Source organism: Quercus suber, unplaced genomic scaffold (assembly GCF_002906115.3).
Source record: "Quercus suber isolate HL8 unplaced genomic scaffold, Cork oak 2.0 scaffold_19, whole genome shotgun sequence".
In the NCBI taxonomy this organism is placed as follows: domain Eukaryota; kingdom Viridiplantae; phylum Streptophyta; class Magnoliopsida; order Fagales; family Fagaceae; genus Quercus; species Quercus suber.
Genome location: NW_027069484.1, coordinates 1,921,638 through 1,942,371, shown reverse-complemented (window position 1 = coordinate 1,942,371; position 20,734 = coordinate 1,921,638). Strand labels below are relative to the sequence as shown.

Below are 20,734 nucleotides of genomic sequence, written 5' to 3'. Positions count from 1 at the left end.
ACTTTGATCTACCATTTATTCTCAAAAAAAAAAAAATAATAATAATAATAATAGTGCTTTTGTTAAGGAACAGCATTCGTTAAGTTGAATTGTTTATAATAAAGGGTCTTAAAAACTATAAAGCATCAATATGTGGCACTTGAAATTTCGAAGAGTTGTATGTCAGTGCCACACCAAAAGCAAACCCTTCTTCAAAATCTCCACTTGCTTGAATTCACCTTCCTAATTTGTCGGTAACTTTTCTCATCATATATTGCCAACCCCTTTCACATCTTCCTTTCTCCTTTCAGATCTTTTTTTCTCATCCATCTACTCATAGAGATCCCAATGGCGCTTATAACCAGCAGAGGAGCCTCATCTTCCGCTTTCACTCACCAATCCAAGAACTTTGATGTCTTCTTAAGTTTCAAAGGTGAAGATACTCGTCTTGGTTTCACGAGTCACTTGTATAATGCTTTGTGTGAGCAGGGCATTCACACCTTCATCAATAATAATTTTATAATAAAGGGTCTTAAAAACTATAAAGCATCAATATGTGGCACTTGAAATTTCGAAGAGTTGTATGTCAGTGCCACACCAAAAGCAAACCCTTCTTCAAAATCTCCACTTGCTTGAATTCACCTTCCTAATTTGTCGGTAACTTTTCTCATCATATATTGCCAACCCCTTTCACATCTTCCTTTCTCCTTTCAGATCTTTTTTTCTCATCCATCTACTCATAGAGATCCCAATGGCGCTTATAACCAGCAGAGGAGCCTCATCTTCCGCTTTCACTCACCAATCCAAGAACTTTGATGTCTTCTTAAGTTTCAAAGGTGAAGATACTCGTCTTGGTTTCACGAGTCACTTGTATAATGCTTTGTGTGAGCAGGGCATTCACACCTTCATCAATAATAATCTCCTAATGGGAGAACAAATTTCTACTGAACTTTTCAAAACTATTGAGAGTTCAATGATTTCAATAATCATATTCTCTGAAAACTATGCATTTTCTACTCGGTGCTTGGATGAACTTGTTAAGATTCTTCAGTGTAAAAAGAATGATCAGTTGGTGCGACCAGTGTTTTACAATGTTAATCCATCTGAAATTCGTAATCAAAAAGGAAAGTTCGGGGAAGCACTCGCTAAACATGAAGAAAAATTTAAGGATGCTGAGAAGGTACAAAGATGGAGGAATGCTTTATATGAAGTGGCCAATATTTCTGGTTGGCATTACAAACACAAGTATGAATCTACTGATTACTTTTTGCTTTTAAGAGTTTTAATAGTTTTGGAATGACCACTAGATTATTGTTAAACAACTACCCGGCCCTAATTATTAATTTGCTTCTTCTTCTTCCTCTTTGTTTCCCCTAAGTTTTGACAAATTATGAAAGTAATTTTTTATTTTGTCATCATATTTTTCTAAGAAGGTAATTAGTTATAGGTTAAAGATAGAAATAAAAGAACTTATTATTAGGTTATCCTATTTATTCTAATCGCAAATGATAGTTTACATGATTGAGGTATTATCAAGCAATGTTAGTGCTTAGTTGATTCTCTAAGGTCATCTTGAAAATTTCCTTTTACGCACTTTGAGGAAGGAAAAACATGCACATGCATGTCAACTAGTTTGAACTCGTGAAAGAATGAAAGCATTACCTAATATTGAGGTATAGAGTTAAATGGCTATCAGAGTTTAGTGATTTATATGATGAACGTTGAAATCATGAATATTTTTTTTTTTCATTATGATTTTTGGAGATCACTTTTAAGTTTTAACTTTTGAGCAATTAGAGAATAGTGATTGATAATTATCACATTATTTGGGATATTTTGACAGAATAGGCACTGATATTTTCATTCATTATGGAAGGAATATAAAAGAACTACTTAGACCGGAATTATATGTATCCAAAGAAGTTTTCGTAATTTAGTAGTTCTTTTACGATACTAGGAAAATCTTCTAGACAATCACAAATGGTAGCATTAGTGTTCATGCGCAACAGAAGCCTAGTGGCTTGGTTCACTTTGAGATGAATTTAGAGGACTAAATCTTATAACTGGGTGAGATTATGATACCCGGTTCCAAAGGAAAAAGACAATAGGACTTTTTTTTGGTAGGAGAAGACTTAGTAATTTTGACACTGGTCTTGTAATTGAGGTGGGAATATTTGACATGACTTACTAATCCAACAAGTTTTTTTATGGGTTAGTGTTTAGTGTAAATGGGTTCATATCAAAATAGATCATCCATTTTTTACATAATTAATAAATTAGTCAATTCTATTTTTTTTTGGTAAATTAAGTCAATTCTATGTTGACTTGTTTGACCCACAATGATGATGTAGGTTATAACCTGTTGTGTTGGTTAAACCAAAGATTCAACCAAAGAAAAAAATGATTGTCTCAGGATGCTACTCAATAGGGGGAGCAGAAGTAACTTACATATGCCACTCAATGCGACTCTCGATTGTGAGGAGGAATTACTCAATTCCAAAGCAACACAAACTTGCAAATAATTTTCTTAATCAAAAGACACTTGTTGCACACACAAAATGACAAGACCCCATGAATAATTTTGACTGAATAATTTTTAAAAAATGATGATTAGACACATAATTCACAAAATGACACATGTTGCATACATGGTTGCCACACAACCTATTACCCATCCCAATACTCTTGCATCACGCAGTCAACTTAAAATGACCAGATTCGTTATTCGTGTCAAGACAAGTTCCATTTTGACACAATCCTGTTTAACCTATAAAAAATAAATTTCATTTTTATCAAGTATAAGTTTAAATTTTAAATATACAATTGAGTAATTAAAATAATTTTAATTTTTGTATTGATAAATTCTTCATTGAAATTAGAAAACCCCTAACCTTTTTGCCTAAAATATAATTTATATGCTTACAAATATAAAAATATGTTAGTCAGTTTGAGTTAGGGGTGGCAAAATTGGACACGATCCACGAACTTGACACGAAATTAGCAGGTTATGAGTTGAGGCTTAACATGTTTGTGTCATATCCGGGTTAACACGACGGACTCATTTAATAAACGGGTTGGATTAGTGTTCAATCTATGGAGTCTGTTTGACTCATCTGACCTGTTTAATTAAATGGAATTTTACCAATATACCCTTCAAGCCCTATGTATATAAACTTATTAGTTGTTATGGTTTATTTTCTTTAACATATTGTAATTGATTATTTGTAATATTAAGATATGTTTTAGTTTTGAATGATTATTTGTGATGCAGTTACTCATTAGTTTTGAATTTTATATTTAAAATATTTATTTGTTTGTTTTTCATAATTTTTTTTCTTCATTTTGATAAAATCAGATAAACAGGTCAACACGACTAACCCGTTTAATAAATAGGTCATGTTAGAGTTGAGGAATCTTGACTCGTTTAATAAATATGTCGGATTAATGTTGACTCATATAGTCAGATACACATGAGTTAACACGACACGAACCCGACACGTGAACATGAATTGCCACCCCTAGTTTGAGTCATATTCTTTAAGTGGGTTGAAATGGGTTGTGTCTATGTCAACTCAACACGAATTATTTATTAAACATGCTATGTAAATTGTGTGGTCTCAACTCATTTAATAAACAAGTTATGTTATGATTTAGCAACTTTGACAAGATTATTAAATGTGTCGTGTTAGGGTTAACTCATATTGTAATATAATACCTCCATTTTGACACGATCCACCAACACAAATTGCCACTCCTAACATCTTGTGTTAGGTCATTGTTACTTTGGAGATTGTTCGAGCAATTGAATTTAGTTTGATGTGATAGTTCTTTGAGGATAGTTACTACTCTATAAAAAGGCGTTGAATGCTTGTATAGTGACAACTTTATAAGTGTGGCTGCTTTCACATGCCTAGTCCACTCGTTAGGTTGGAGTGTGACAACTAAATTGCTAAGTGCCCAAAAAAATCCTAATAAAATTATAGTTATTCAATTTATGAGTTACATGTCCCTTACTTTAATTAGTGATACTTTAATTGTAATGTACAAACTAAACATCTTGAATTTAGTTTATACTCTTATTTCCTTTTTATAATCTAACTCATTACATGCTGTTAATTTTCAATGAATGGCAGTTGTACTGAATTCGAATTTATCCAAGGAATTGTTGAAGAGGTATCAAATTCAAAATTATATCGTATGCCATTATTTGTTGCTAAATATCCAGTGGGAATAAATTCTCGAGCAAAGGCTATAGAAATACTTTTAGATATAGAATCAAATAATGTTCGCATGGTAGGGATCTATGGCCTTGGTGGAGTTGGTAAAACCACAATCGCAAAAGCTATTTATAATAGGATTTTTTATCTCTTTGATGGAAGAAGCTTTCTAGAGAACATTAGAGAGAAGTCAGAGACAAATGAAGGCATAATCCAATTGCAAGAGACACTTATTTTTGATATCTTAGGGAATAAGAATTTGAAGGTGGGCAGCATATCTAGAGGAATCAACATGATAAATGAAAGTCTATGTGGCAAAAGGGTTCTTATAATTCTTGATGGTGTGGATGAATTAGACCAAATAGAAAAATTGCTTGGAAGATGTGATTGGTTCGCTTCCGGAAGTAGAATTATTATAACAACAAGAGATAAGCACTTGCTAGCTACTTTTGGAAATGGTCTTTCAACCTATGAGGTAAAGGGATTAAATGAACATGAAGCTTTTGAACTCTTTAATCAATATGCTTTCAAGAGAAACGAACCCAAGGAAGATTATTTGGAACTTGCAAACCAAGTAATACGTAATGCCAAAGGCCTTCCATTAGCTTTAACAATAATGGGTGCTGATTTGCATGGAAGAAAAAAACCCGAATGGAAAAATTCATTATATAAGTATGAAAATTTTCCTAATAAAGATATTCAAAAAATATTGAAAATAAGTCATGAAGGATTAGATGAAACTGAAAGGGATATTTTCCTCGATATTGCATGTTTCTTCAATGGACATTACATGGATTATGTTGTGGATATACTGGAAACCTGTGATTTATACCCAGTATCTGGTATTCCAAAACTTATTGATAAGTGTCTTGTGACTATTGATCAATACAATAAATTGTCAATGCAAGACTTGCTACAACAAATGGGTAGGGAAATTGTTCGACAAGAATCACCACGGAAGCCCAGAAAACGTAGCAGGCTATGGTTTTATAAGGATGGTCTTGACCTACTAATTGAAAATAAGGTATTATCTATTTCGATTCACTTTCTCCATTTTCTTCGCATGGTAGATGTAGTCAGTTTCTTCTCCATATTTTTCCTTTTAGTAATTTCTTTTTTCTTTTTTTTTTTTTAATTCTATTGTGTAATTTGATTCACTTTTTGCTTTGTCGAACTAGGGGTCAAATAAAATTCAAGGCATAATGTTATGCTCACCTAAACCAATGAAGATGCAGTTAAAGAAGCAATTTCTTAAGATGAAAAATCTCAGATTACTTATAATTCGTAATCTACATAGCTCTGGACACCTTGAATATCTTCCCAATGAATTAAGGTTTCTAGATTGGCCTGGATATCCATTTTCTTCATTGCCAACCAATTTTTGTCCTAAGAAGCTGGTTGCACTCAACATGTCTGGCAGCCGATTAGAGAAAAAATTCAAGCAGGTATGGTTATTAATAATATTTATAAATTATTACTTTTTAAAACTATATTCTAATTTATTTTTTTCTTCTACAGATATTTTCGTCCGAAACCTTGAAATATGTAAATTTCAGTTGGTGTAAATTCATTAGGAAATTACCTGACTTATCAAAGGCCCCAAACATAAAAGAATTGGATCTTAGGTATTGTACGAATTTAGTTGAGGTTCATGACTCTGTCGGGCATCTTAAAAAGCTTGAAGTATGGGAACTCAGCAATTGCACTAAACTTCGAATTCTTCCAAGTTGTCTCATGATGAAATCTCTTGCATCTTTGACTCTCACTGGCTGTTCAAGCCTTAAGAAGTTCCCAGATATTTCTCAAGAAATGAAATGTTTAGGCAAGTTAGCACTGCACCCAACGGGTATTTGTGAATTTCCTTCATCATTTGGGAATCTCATTGGACTTAAGAGCTTACTCCTCGGAAACCATTTGGTACATCTTCCAAGTAGCATTTATAAATTACAACATATTGAGAGGCTCTCTCTTTATGGAGATGTCATATTTCCAAAGGACCTCGAGAATGATATACAACCACCATGCAATTCTTATGAAGACTTTCCCAAATATGTTTTTCCGAGCTTGAACTATCTATCTCTTAATTTCTTTAAAATTTGCTCGGAAATAGATTTTATTTTGACTTCTTTTTGCCCTTTCTCATTGGAAAGTTTATACATCTCCCATTGCAATGTTGTTACCCTTCCAAAATTCTTTGGCAAATTTGAGAGATTGCGTATGCTTTTCATTGAAAGGTGCAATGAACTTCGGGAAATTCCAAGGCTTCCAAAAAGTATAATAAAAGTACTCATATCAAACTGCCACTCACTGACTTCACAATCATCAAGCAAATTATTCCTTCAGGTTTCTCTCTCTCCCTTTCTCTTTTTCTCTTAAAGTTATCAAGAAACCAAATGTGTTACCTTCACAAATACATGACTAAATTTGCTAAGTTGTAATTTCTTGAATTTGCTAATTCAATGCAGTTTGGAGAAATTTTAGGACTTCCACCAAATATACCATGTTTAGGTGTCAGAAGTGACATATCAATGGATCCACAGTTATCTAGAAGAATATCCCAAGGAGATGATGAACATGAAATTATACTGCCTGGACATGACATTCCAAATTGGTTCAACCATCAAAGTGTCGGAAAGTCCATATCATTCTGGATTGGTCCAGAATTTCCCACATTTGGTCTATGTCTTGCTTTTGGAATGGAGGATGATTGTAGTGATTATTGTTATCGTGTCGACATTTCCATCAATGGTAGTAGGCGAACATTAAAAAGAGGAATCTTATTCAAAAATAGCTTTGACAGTCTTTGGTTTTTTTGCAGACATCAAAGCTCATTGCAAAAGCAATTTCAAGACTTGAAGCTAGGCTATCAAAACCAAGTTGAGCTATCTTGTGAAATATTTTTCCCACGTTTTGCACCCAGAAAATCTACTCCTTTTGTTAAAAGGATGGGAGTCCATGTAGAATGCAGGTGTTCTCCTCCTCCTCCTCCTCAGAATTCTAGTATCTTCCATGACAACTATGAAGAGGTCCAACCTAGAGGCCGCCGAATTTCAAAGAGAATTGTGCACCAATGGCTCAAACTATCTCATCTCCGAGGTCCAGGTTTCATCCTACGCAAACTATTGTGCCATACTCTATACCCAACCCGGAGTACTTCTCGTCAACTATTACTAAAAGCACGAAAACTCAGCAACAACAACCGCAAGAGAAAGAGGGCTTTAGTAGCAAGGAGCTGCATATGTTTGTGTGGAGCTCAAGCCAGTTGCCAGTGTCCAAAGGAGGTGTGCTCCACATACTCAGCGGTATTGGCTTCAGTGTGTTCAATGAATTTGAACAGTCTAACTAGGGATACTAGAACATCTTGATCAAAAATTTGAATGAGGAAATATGTCAAGGTACTATTATGATATTTTTTGAAATATGTCTTTTTTGCATCGTTTTTGTTCAATTTCTTTTGTGGTGTTTAATGTAAGGTATGTCCTCTATAGTTGTATTATTTCATTTGCATATTCAGATGTCTTTATCACTTCTCTATCTCTCTCCTAATCTCTAAATATGATGCGTACCCAATTTTTTATTGGTTGCTTCGAGGAACCGAAACTTATGTACTTCAAGGGAGTCCAAACTCCAAACCTGCTTTATTACTCAACATCAAGCCAAATAAATAGTAGCTTTATAAGATAAAGATTACATTTAAATTCAAAAGAAATCTAATCTAACAATCTATTAATAAAACTAATCCTAATTGAAACTAGTCTAATTGATCCTAATCCAAAATAAAATGGGCACATAATAAAATATGGAAGGGCATTAATGCAAAGGAAAAGCAGAATTAATGAAAGAAAATCATCATTTGGTTTGTTGCAATATGCCTTGCCTGTGAAATCTTGCTAACAAAAACGAAACATGGTTTCAGGCCAAAAAAAAAAAAAAAGGAACATAGTAACAGAAATAGTGTCTTTTGCCAGTCTCAAGAGGAACACCTGGATCATTTATTCCTCACATGTCTATCTACAAAAGCAATGTCGCTAGGTTCAAGCATCAATCTCAGATCAGATATTTTGCAGCCTAGTTATATCCATCACTGGCTTGAACATTGGCTGCAGAACATAGAGGCAGTATAAAAACCTCAACCCCAGCTTTGATAGCACCATTGCTATGACTCTGTGGACAATATGGAAATGCAGAAACCAACCCCTATTTGAAGGTAAGGTACCAAACCCTCATGAAATACTAATGGCTAGTAACATTTTGATTGACAGGTACAACAGAGAGCCTACATCAAGAAGGAAAACAGGAATCACTCAGTGATTCAATACCAATCTAAAATGACCATTGACCAAGAAGATCCAGCAAGACCAGCAGATTCTTCTACTGATAGAAGGGCATAGCAGAAAAAAGCTAGAACAAGGAGGAATAGTGTACATAGCAAAATACAGGGAGGGAAAAGAGGTGTTTAAAGGGTGTCATTCCAGTAAAGACCCAAATCTAAAACACTCAACAATGCTGGCAGCCAGGGAAGCTATTCACCAAGCAAAAGCTCAAGGTTTCACTAGTATGATAATCCTGACCAAAGACAAGCAGGTAAGTGAAATAATAGCAGGAAAACCAACTGGTGAATTGGAAAGATTCAATACTATCGGAAGACATGAAACAATGGAACACTGTAGGCTTATGCATAGTAAGTTTTTTGGTTAATGAATTGATCCTAGCAACAGCTAAAGCTTAGCTGGGCTGATTGGGCCTCTGTATTTTGTAGACTATTAGTATTTGGAGCCTTAGTATGGTCCAGATTTCCTTTTGTGCTATCAGAGACAAAAATTTCTAGGGACACGCCTATTTCACCTCCAAATCCACAGCATGCTCAAGTGTTAGCTTGTGATTGCTGCACCGCAATGTATTCTTTCACCAAGTATCAGTGTCGTTCCCATGTGTAAGAGTTGCTAACCAAAAATTGACACCCAAACATGTAACAAAAATGAGTATGAATTTAGGTTTCAGTACACGAGATATAAAGTGGGAGATGAGTATTAATATTTTCAATTTCCCAGGTCCTTTTTCTTTTTCTTTTTTTTTTCTTTTTTTCTTTTTTTTTTTTTTTTTTTTGAGAAGCCCACGTCCAATCTTACCCATCCACCCTTGTGCCTATAATCTCTTTCATATAAAAATGATTAAAAAATAAAATCTACCTTATTTATTACTTTCTAAGAATATGAGTTACATAATTTATTTTAGAGGACAATTAGTCAATAACCTCTTAACTTGGAAATTTCATTCAGAGGGCACAAATCTTATTAAAAAAATAAAAAAATAAAATTCTATAAGGACGTGGTGTAAAACTCATGTTTTACCCCTCCAATCCCAACATGTTACATCATCTTATCACATATTTAAAAATAAACACAATCACACTCAATCAATTCTAATACCTATATATAAATCCAACCAAATTGAGAATTTATTGAGATGTTATCAAGTGTGGTAGAATATATTGAATTTTAAGTAAAATACTGATGTGGCAATCACTTATTGGATGGTGTAAAACATGAGTTTTACACCCCATCATTATAGAATTTAATCTCAAAAAAAAAGAAAAATGACCTAGTCAACATCTAAATATTTGTCACCCCCTTTTGGCAACAAATACTAATTAGTTTAATTATTACTTACTCATTTGAAGACAAGTTAATTAATTATATTTATCAAAAAATTATATTAATAAATTATAGTTATTAATTATAATTTTTTCAGTCATTTTATAACGTAGAACAGCATGGCTTAGTTGCTTTCCTGTTTTATTTATCTATTTTATTTTTTTTATGTTATTTCTATCATGTTTTTGTATATTTAAGGAGTATCATGGATTGAAGAGTAACATATCACAGCCAAATTTATCATAGTTGACCGAATTAAACTGAACTTGATTGAAATGGACTGAGATGGATCAAAGGGACCAAAATGTTATATTGATGTGGCTCAATAAGAGCATAGCAACAATAAATATTACACTTCAGCTTCTAGATATTATATAGATATATAAATGAGTTACATAGTGTAAAAAATCATCTTCACAAGTGTGTGGAGATTTGTAAGATGTATAACAATGGTCAAGCTTGTTTTATTTTAAAGGGTAGTGTCAATAACCTCTTAACTTGGAAATTTCATTGAGAGGGCACAAATCTTTTGAAAAAACAACCTAGTCAGCATTTAAATATTTGTGTGAGTTCCAATAAATTCAACTGGTAAAATCTATTATAGTCAAATAAAATATCTAGAGTTCGATATCCGCCTACACCAAAACTAATTAATATCTTAGTCTGATAATAAAGAATAATTATCAAAAGCAGATGTCATTGGTTAAAACCATCTCTAAAAAAAAATATATATATATATATTATATATATATATATATATAGCAACTATTTGGCCACAAATACTAATTAGTAATGATTACTTACTCATTTGAAAAAATGTTAATTAATTATATTTATAAAAAAATATATATTAATTAATTATCTGATGTATAATTTTGAATACCTCTAGCAATTGGGTTTATCACAACTTTTTGGGTACCTATCAAAGTGTTTGAAATTTGTCAAAGTTTTTTAATTTCCTTTACTGTATTATTGTAAGATTGGCTTATTAACACTTTTTGGGTACCTATCAAAGTGTTTTAAAATTTGTCAAATTTTTTAAATTTCCTTTCATATATTATCGTAAGATATAATAGAAGGTTGCTACAAATTTAAGAAAATTATCAGGTTTATTTTAGGAGTGCATTTGGAACAGCATATTTGCGTAGTGTTTATGAAATGATATAGTTTTTGATAACTTTTACTATATTAAATGTTGATAAAAAAATAAAATAAAATAAAAACCTAAAAGCTAATTTATTTCAAAATAATATCTAGAAGTTAGATTATTTGCAAAAAATAAAAAATAAAAACAGAGGCCAAAAGGCAAAATACAAATAAGTTGGGGCCAAAACACACTCCAAATAAACATTCTTTGGTACAAGGAAAACTTTTGGACCATTGGTTGATGCTAATGGCTGCCGTTGTCCATAGTTTAGACTTCAGAGGATAAAGAAAAACAAAGGATTTTTTTATTAAAAAAAAAAAAACAAATGGTAAATATAAACACAGTAATTAATAAGCTGATGAACATATCTTAGGCAAACTTCTAATACTGACTAGTTTGAAAAGCCGACCAAGGCATGTTCAGATGAGCGTGAAGGTACAGGCAAGTGACTGCAATAATGGTATATATGTGACAAAAGAGTTAATACATAGATATTTTCATATTACAAGTTGATAAGGATAATTCTGATATAAACCATAAAAAGATTTGGTAGTCAATGCAAAAAGAATCATCTAATCTATGTAGTGGAAAAAAAATTAATCCGACCTATAACCTCTACCTATCTTCAATTTGCAGTCTACTCAATCCTTCCATTCTTCCTCTTTAGCTGCAATCCTAGTTTACCAAGCAGATGCCCAAGAGGTAGCAGCTGCGTCCTCTCACATTAGTTGGCATTTATCGACATACACTATCAGTCATATCTCAGAAAATTCACCCAGAAAACTTGGCAATTATTAAGCTAACGGCCATAAAAAGAATATACAGACCAACAAGACAAAACCCCCAAAACCTAGGTACCCGGAATCTGTACCAAATAATCACCAGTAGAGACCCCATCAAGCTCAGTAACAGGAAGACAAATGCAGTCACAATTCCCAAATGAAAATGGAGCTCATAAGCATTTGGATAAACATCGGCAGTTTGTATCACCAAAGCTGTTCCAAGCCCAACAAGCATGTTAAACATTGGCCCAGCAAAGCAGCCAGCCATGGCCATTGCAGGCTGACCAGCTTTGGCAACTGCCACATCAGCAACTAGATCCCCCACTGAATTTCCCCATGCAAGTACTGTGAGCCCAAGAAGTGCTGGCGGCAATTCAAGAAGTGATCCAAGTGCTTCAAGGCAGTTCAGCAATTCCCCAGCAATAGTGGATATCCAGAACACACTCATGACAAATGCTATGAGCAGCACAGGTATCTGCTCAGTTTTTGGGGGCTCTTTTTCTATTATGAAGTGAAGCACTGCAAGCGAGGAGCTAGCAAATAGTAATATAAACCAGAGAGGGAAATGGGTTTGGGGAAGGAGAAAAACAATTGGATGATCAAATGGCATGAATGAATTGCAAGCATATAAAAGAGCTAGGGGGCAAAGAACAATATTGGCTGATGCATAGAACCTGTTCCATTCTGAAGGTGTGGTTTGAGGAATAGTGAGCTTTAATAGAAACACGACAGGAAGTTCCCATGCTTTTGAGATCTGCATATACAATTTAAATAAAAAATAAAGTAAATACAAATTGAAGAAATCTACTTCCAATTGATTCCTGCAAAATAAAACAATTTGAAATTGAACATACACTTTCATGGTATCTCCCAGTTCAAGGAGAATTGAAGAGAAGTAATAATAATGCCCACAGTTCTACTTTTCTAGTTCCAAATTGCTAGCATTTTCTTTTATCAATTTTTTGCTTCTTTCATTCAGGTATTTTAGGGTGGAATTTTTGGTAGATTGTCGGTGTTTCTTTTTTGACCTTCATATCGTTGATCTAGTCTATATATCAAAAGCAGGCATGCAACTATATTTAGTACCAAAGAAAAGGTAAGCTAGGTTACTGATCAGAAGACCCCAATGACATTTCAAGACCAATATGTTGAACAAGCACATAGAAACCATTTTTTCAATTTTATTCAACTAGTACACCTTATTCTATTAGCTCTCTCAAATAGGCATTTAGCTTTGTTGATCATTATTGACATACACATTACACAAAAATCCAAGAGTCATTAATGCATTTAGCTTAATTGATCATTATCAACATTTAACAGAATGTCATTCCACACTTCCAACAAACAGTACTCAAAAAATACAATAGCCATCAACAGTTTCCACTGGATCAACATCAATGCAGATTAATATTGCTCCATGATCCAGTTTACGAGACGGCTACCCACGTGTAATATTACTAGTATCAACAATTTTAAGTATTAACATCCCTTCCATCTACCTGGTCAAGCTTGGTATATCTAGGACATCTGCATACACCTTTTTCAAAAGCTCTTTACAAGCTGTATTCTTTCCTCGGAACCTGTCTAATCCTCCAAGATCAAGCAAAAAATCCTAGCTATAAAACTCTGATTCTTCTTTACCTCATCTATAGAACTAGCTTTTACAATTTATATTGCACAACAGATACCCCAACCATCTGTTATGTCAATCCATAAGTAAACCAACACTGCATTTTTCCTATGACCCTTATACATAGAAAACCCAAAATTCTACAGTATGATTCAACCTTGGCTTAGGAGAATTACAAATGCTCACCTATATGTTCTGATATAATGGTGTAGAATTTGGTTTGGATAATCAACCCCAATACATATATCATTGTCATTTGGAATTTATGCAAATGTAATTATATATGTATGTATACACATGTGTAATAGTTGCGAATGATAAACTAAAATATTCAGATCATTTTCAATCATTTGTATTTCAAGTAAACAAGCTGTTTTAAACAGTTTTTTTCTCTATTTTAATAGCATTGCAAGATTACATACACAGCAATAAATTGCTTATTGCACTCAAGCTACTAAAAAGAGGAGGAAAATGAAACGACTACCCTGAAGAGGTTTCCTAATGGAACCATGGAAGCATTGTGCTAAACAGCGGCATAAAGTAAACAAATTATAAGATTAACAACCAAAAAAAAACAAAAAAATCCAATTCAAGTTCAAGTCTTTTCTTATGGATACAATAAATGCCTATAACATGAATACTATAAAACACAATTGGCATCAAGTTTGTCATGATGTAGCTATATAGATTATAAAATCCGATCTAATTCCCCAAAACCACCTTCCTATTGACACACGAATACTAAATTAAGCTCGTTCTCATGGCAAATAAACTAGCAAACTGTAAACACATAGAACACCAAAAACATACATAATAAACTTTAAAAGCATTCCAACAAAAAACACACAACTTGCATCTCAAACATACCATTCCAAGAGCTCGACAGAACCCGAACCTCGGCTTCACTTCCTCCAAATTCCTCGAAACCTCTCCGATCTCGCAGTCTTGTCCAACCAAACCCTTCTCCACCTCACCTTCCCCAACCAAACCCACCTCAGCCCCAACCTTCCTCCTCCCTCCACCCAATCCAAAATCCATCCAAAACACAATACCAACAAAAAACACATAAAACCCAACAAACCCAACAGCCTGCCACAGGAAAATCTCGGCACTAAGATACACATAGAACAAAAACAATGCCGCCACCAAGTAAAACAACACGTCCCTCACAAAAGTCACAGGGTTCAAAGAAAAGGGCGCGGCGTAGATTGCCACGAAACCAACAACAAAAGCAGAGACAAAGGTCCCCGCAGAGAGTATTGCTCCGAACCCAGTTCGGTACTGGCCTCCTCGGACCGCGGCGACCGATGCGAAGACATCGGGGGCGCCATTGCCTAAGGCCAAAAGAGTAACGGCACCAATAGTGGGAGAGAGATTCAGTTGGTTAGTTAGTTTGGTAGTTACAATGGAGAAGTGGTCTTGGGCGGTTTTGATGAGGATGTAGAAGAAGAGGAGGATGAGGAGGGAGAGAGAAGGGATGGAGAGAAATGGGTTTTGGGTGAAGAGGCAAGAGTAGTTTAGGAAAGTGTTGGAGTGGGATTTGGAGCAAGGTGGTGATGGTGGTGATGTGGTTCGTTTTGTGAGAAGGGATCTGGTGGGGATTGTGGGAAAAGAAGAGGTGTGAGGTTGGGATTTGAGGAGGATGAAGAGGAGTGTGGAGAGGAGAGAGAGGGAGAGTGCAGTGGTTTTGAGGGACTGGGGAAGAGAGAAGGCCATTCCATGTGAGGAGTTCGCATCAAGGCCTTTTTTTCTTTTGGCAAATCTCTCTTCTCTCTCTCTCTCTCTGTTTTTTGACTGACCAATGTTTTTGTGACAATTTTGGGCCTTTTGTCCGCACTTTCATAGTGCTTTCAATTAATTCTTCTTTAATATTTACGCAGAATAAGCATATAATAAATTATATATATATATATATAAAGATGTATAAAAGAGGTCTACAAATAATATTATCTAGGCATTCAGCCAAAAAAAAATTATCTAGGCATTTTCTTGCTGTCTAGTATACGTATTGTTTTTTGGACTTCTTGGGCAAATCTTATCTCAAAAAAAAAAAATTTGATGAGCTCAAAAAATAAATAAATAAAGTAATGCTATAACCACAATATTTTCACAATAAATGTTAAATGGAAGGTTGTTACATATTATTAGTGGGGCAAAAAATTAATTTCAATAACAAGTTCAAATTTGAACCAATAACAACTTTTTTTTTTATAACGGACCAATAACAACTAACTATTTATAATTTGTTATTCCCTAAAAAAAATATAATTTATTGTGAATATATTGTTGGCATTGCCATTCTAAAATATTTTTTTTCTCAAAAAAATATATCATCAATATTACATATTGTTGAGTTCCTTTTTGTGTGTCACCTCGTGTTAATTGTTGGAGGGTTGGTCTTGTTAGATTCAGGCTTAAAGCAATTAAAATAAATAATAACACAATAATGTAAATTCTAATGCTACCCTAGATGAAAGGTGGGCCAAGTAAACAAAGTCCTAGGACCCGATTAGTATTTATGCATATTGGGTTTTGTGCATCCATCTTTTTCTAATTACTTGGGCTCTCGAACCTAAAACTTAACTTCACCAAGTTGGGCTATAATCATTAAAACATTCAAGTCCATGCTTTTTGTAAAACGTTAGAGAGTTTATGGAGGAATTACATGTGTGAGCTTGACCCACGCCCAAAGCCCACAAGAGCTCCTATATGCGATATGTGGTTGGTGCGAGGCAAGTTATGATTGGTTTAATTTCCCCATCATAATAAGTGGGTTCTAAGGAAAATAGGATTTTTATAATTTCTCTTATAAAATTAATGCTCATTAAATTCCTCCCTCCTAGGGCCTGTATGGGATGCTAGGAGAAAGGACTTTTCATTTTGCTTTGTTTAATGAAAGTTTGGTATTATCAACAATAAATAAATAATAATAATAATAATAATAATAATAATTCTCAGCAAAAACAAACGAAACTAAACAAACGAAGTTCTCAAATTCAGCAAAAGGTCTTGTTTAGACTAAGACTCAACGAAAGCCCATTGCCAAAAAATGTCTAACTATCTTAAGGGTGAGTTTGGTTCTATTTCTTTATACTGTACTTTTTGAAAAAGTGATGGTTTCAAAAAGTCCAGTCCAGTATAAAACTGGACTTTTTTAAAAAGCAAGTGTTTGGTAAAAGTAATTTAAATGTTGCTTCCTCATTTATTTCTCTCACTTTTTGAAAATATTTTTTTTTTATTCACTATACCTTAGTGACAAATCAGTGATCAAACAAACAATTTCCAAAATGTGGCATTCAAAATTTATTATTTTGTGTAAAATTATATGCAACATCCCTCTTATTTGGGAGTGGACCCCACAAGTGAGGAACCCACCCTAATGTGCAAGGGATGTCATATGTAATGGTTATAGTGTAATAAGAAGTATAAAATCATCTTTCATTAAAATAAAATAAAAAAGATCATATTCTGATATAAAAAAAAAATTAAAACTATTAATAAGTTAGTATATTTGAGATATTATATTTATTTTTTCAAGCTCCAATTATATTACATATTTTTTTTTAACTATTTGTGGGTGTTAGGATCTAAATAATTTATAAGATTAAAGTACATAGTTAGTACCTAGACTTTAAAAATAAAGCTATCGACAATATTTTTACAATAAAAGGGTTGTCCAAAATGTTGGTAGTAGATAATAATAAATAAAAAAAATAATGTTAGTGGTGGATTTAGATAAGAACTAATAACAAATTTTCACCTAAAATTTATTGTAAAAATATTATTGATGTAAGCATGTAGCATTACTCAAACTTTAACTCATGAGCAATTTTAGTCCTTTGGCAGTGTTTAAATACTATATAGATGCTTAAATATTTTCCATATTAATACATATGTTAAAAAGAAGGGGGGAAAAAAACATAAAAACAAAATAAACAAACAACAAGAAACAAATCATGATGGGCTGACCCAACCTGCAAAAGGGTGGACATAGATATACGAAAATAAACCCGCTTGTAATCTGGTTAGTATTAAGCCCATTGTCCAAATGTATGCTTTACGACGTTGAGAATGTCCAAACATGGAAGATAAGACCAAGAAAAAAAAATTGTTGCATACAGTGTTTTATATGCTTTAGGACCAAGGAGTATATATTGCTTAGAAAGTTCAAACAATTATTTTTGGTTTCTCAAGAAACATCTAAGATGCAACGTGAACGCGACAATAGCTGTGTGATGATGCTTTGAAAGTTTGAAAGTTGGAAGAGACTTTGTTTATATTTTTTCCTTTTAGAACAAAAGTTGAAAAAGACTCGGTTTCACCGAATTCTGTCGACTTTAGGTGGATTTATAACTTACAGACATATTTCTTGGTACACTCATGGATATATATATATATATATGTGTGTGTGTGTGTGTGTGTGTATATATATATATATATTCGACATTATTGAGCAACTTCTATGATACTTCTCTTTTGTTAAAGACCTTGACCATACAGGTCAATGGTGGGACCGAGTTTGAACGTCCAAAGTGCTAAAGTTGAATGCACGTTAAATTCAATGTGCTTTCACTCGTCTGCTTATTAATCCTTATGGCTTTTCTTACCTTCAAAGGAGACTCATCTTCCTCTTTCAAACTTGAAGATGAGGCTCCTTTGTATCAGAAAGGGTATTGACACCTTCAATTGTGTTCTCTGAAAAATCTTGCATTTGGTGCTTATATGAACTCGTCAAATTTGAAAGACCAGTTGGTTATATTGCTTTTTCAGTGCGTGAATTCATCACAAGTACATAACCAAAGGGCAAGTTTGAGGAAGTGCTGGCTGCAGAACATGAAGAAAAATTCAAGGATAACAAGAAGGTGCAGAAGCAAAGCTACATGATGAAAAACTCAAGAATAAGAAGAAGGTGCAGAGCAAAGCTGGGAGGGACGCTCTAAATGAAGCTGCCTATATGACAATTCGTGCTTTTATGGAGCTCTAATGGTTAGTTATGAATTATGATTACTATATTTAAGAAAATTTTACTTGAATTCTTGTACTTAGGCTCATATGATGTTGTGCCTACAAAACCAGAGAGTAATTTTAAGGCACGATGACAACTAGTTCTGAAGGCTGCGGTTTCTTTACCTGAAGTTTCCTAGTCAGAGATAGCAGAAACTAGCGCTAAGCTGAATGAGATTAAGGCTGGTCATAAGTATTATTTGTTGGTCTCTCTTTTTTGGGTTTTTGAGGTGTTAGGATATGTACATGTATTGCATTTTAAAATTACATTTTCTGAATCTGCCACTTCTAAATACAAATAAAAGCATGACTAAGCTTCTCCAGAAATTATAGACTGGCACTTTTGGCTCAGCATTTATGAGAATTTTGCATATTTTAAGGACATTTGAATGCTGAAATGACATAAAATATATGGTGTGTGTGTGTGTGTGTGTGTGTGTGTGTGAGACCTTGGAAGACTGATATTCAGATGAAAGTGATGGTATCTACCATAAATTTTGTGTCAAGTTGGCATTATTTTCTATTATAATGGCATGAATGAAAATGGTATAATTTTATTGCCAATTATTTTCTTGTTTTCATAAATTTTTTAACCTATTTTTTATTCTGGAAGCACACACAGAGGTAGCCTTTTCTTCAACCTGCAGTGGTATGGACTTGAAAGAATGATATAATTACGAAACGATTTCTTATGGTTTAAACCTGCCGCTTCTGTTTTTATATGGTAATAATCTGTTATGATACAGCTAAAAAATAAGAAAGCAATTTATATTTGGAATCTAAATACCAAATACACATAAAATAAATGGCAAAATGAAGACAGAACCAAGCAAAAAGAGGATGAAATCAACCTTTACTTTGGGAAAGCTAGTCAGGCTTTCTCGGATTTTAGAATTTTGAATAAGCCACTATCATAGTAGCCATAAAATCACTCGAAGGGCAGAAGTACTTAAATAATGTCCTTTCAAATTTCTAGACAAGCAGATGGAGAATATTTAGGCAATATTCTTTGTTCTCACTATGTTGAGCTTCAAAATAGAGGTTAAGCATAGTAGATTGGCAGTTTAAGACATAAAAGTTACATCAAGTCATCAACCATCTTCACCTCTTCTCTGTCCTTTAACTGTTCTATTTTATCTTCTATTTTGGTCATTTTATAAAAACTTATTACCTTAATAGTCTTCTTATGCATATAAATCTGGTTTAATACTTTTTTTTTTCAATTGTAATAGCAATACCATGTGTCTGACTGGTTTTTTATTTCAGCCAAAGAAGGAAAATAATAATAAAAATGGATAGACACACATTTTATATAATATTTTGACCAACTAACAATAAATTGTCTTAAATTTTTATGTAACATTTAAAAGAGTAAGCGGATTCAGTACTTGTTTTCTATTATGTTTGTTTTACTGGCATCGTTTAAAAGAGTAATCTATCATAAGGTTTAAAGTGCCCAGAATTTTGAGCAGGGTGTTGGGGATCATATATAGCATTGGTTTCTAATCTCTTCCTCTCTATGCATGGTATGAAGAATCTGACACCATCCTGTTTTGAAGAATAAATCAAGGATAAAATTCCTCTGATTCCTTTTCCAAATGAACTCCAATTTCCTAGGGTCTTGTCAATGGCAGGTACTTTGTCACTACTTCAGCTGGTAAAGATCCTTTCTTAGGATATGCCTGTCAAATATTATGTGAATAAGAGAAATTTTGGATCTTCCATGGTCATATATCAATGTCTCTGGAGGAAGTAAATTACAAAACAATGATGCGACCTATTTGTAGGGGTGTTCCCAATCTTTGAAATGTTTACCCTGCATCTTTTGGCAGTATGACTAGGGAGTATAGATGGTACTTAATATGAACAACAATGCCAAACTTCATGAATCTGCATCTTGAATTGTCTTCTTAGAGAATGTGGTTCATCACTTCCCTTTCCCCAAGTAGAACAATGCACATCTGGGTCCATATCTCCTCAGAGACACATACTAGGGCTGTTTATATACCTTTATGTGGTAAAATAGGTTGCATCACAATATTGTCCTACTTTGGGAGACCTTATATGTGAAGGTCTATAGAAAAAAAGAGTACTAGGTAGTTCTTATCTAGCAATCTTGGTTATTGAATTTTCTGTTGTTCTTTCTTCCAAAAGGCAGTTGCTGGTTGCATTCTAAAGCAGTTACTGTATCTCAAGTTGAGAACTCCACATACACTAAAAGGAAAACAATAGCAAAGCACCATAGACAAATTTATAATATATTTTCTTTTATATTCTATTCAAGAAAATTCCATTCATGATATGGAGAAGTAAAAGCT

At 33.5% G+C, this 20,734-nt stretch overlaps 2 protein-coding genes and 1 long non-coding RNA gene across 3 annotated transcripts; 2 read left to right on the top strand and 1 right to left on the bottom strand.

Moving 5' to 3' along the window:
* The first annotated feature begins 509 nt into the window (after window positions 1-509).
* On the top strand, window positions 510-7,917 carry LOC111987079 (disease resistance protein RPV1-like). Its single transcript, XM_065761892.1, has 5 exons — window positions 510-1,224; window positions 4,113-5,220; window positions 5,375-5,641; window positions 5,715-6,539; window positions 6,662-7,917. Exons 1-5 carry the CDS (start codon window positions 731-733, stop codon window positions 7,559-7,561), a joined length of 3,594 nt encoding a protein of 1,197 aa, XP_065617964.1. The 5' UTR covers window positions 510-730; the 3' UTR covers window positions 7,562-7,917.
* A 3,545-nt stretch (window positions 7,918-11,462) lies between these two features.
* LOC111987196 (cation/calcium exchanger 5) lies at window positions 11,463-15,226 on the bottom strand. Its single transcript, XM_024018904.2, has 2 exons — window positions 14,280-15,226; window positions 11,463-12,533 (listed from the first exon to the last, which is right to left on the bottom strand). Exons 1-2 carry the CDS (start codon window positions 15,126-15,128, stop codon window positions 11,769-11,771), a joined length of 1,614 nt encoding a protein of 537 aa, XP_023874672.1. The 5' UTR covers window positions 15,129-15,226; the 3' UTR covers window positions 11,463-11,768.
* A 2,392-nt stretch (window positions 15,227-17,618) lies between these two features.
* On the top strand, window positions 17,619-20,146 carry LOC136062618 (uncharacterized). Its single transcript, XR_010624357.1, has 2 exons — window positions 17,619-18,398; window positions 19,951-20,146. It is a non-coding gene; the product is annotated as an uncharacterized LOC136062618 (long non-coding RNA).
* Window positions 20,147-20,734: the final 588 nt, after the last annotated feature.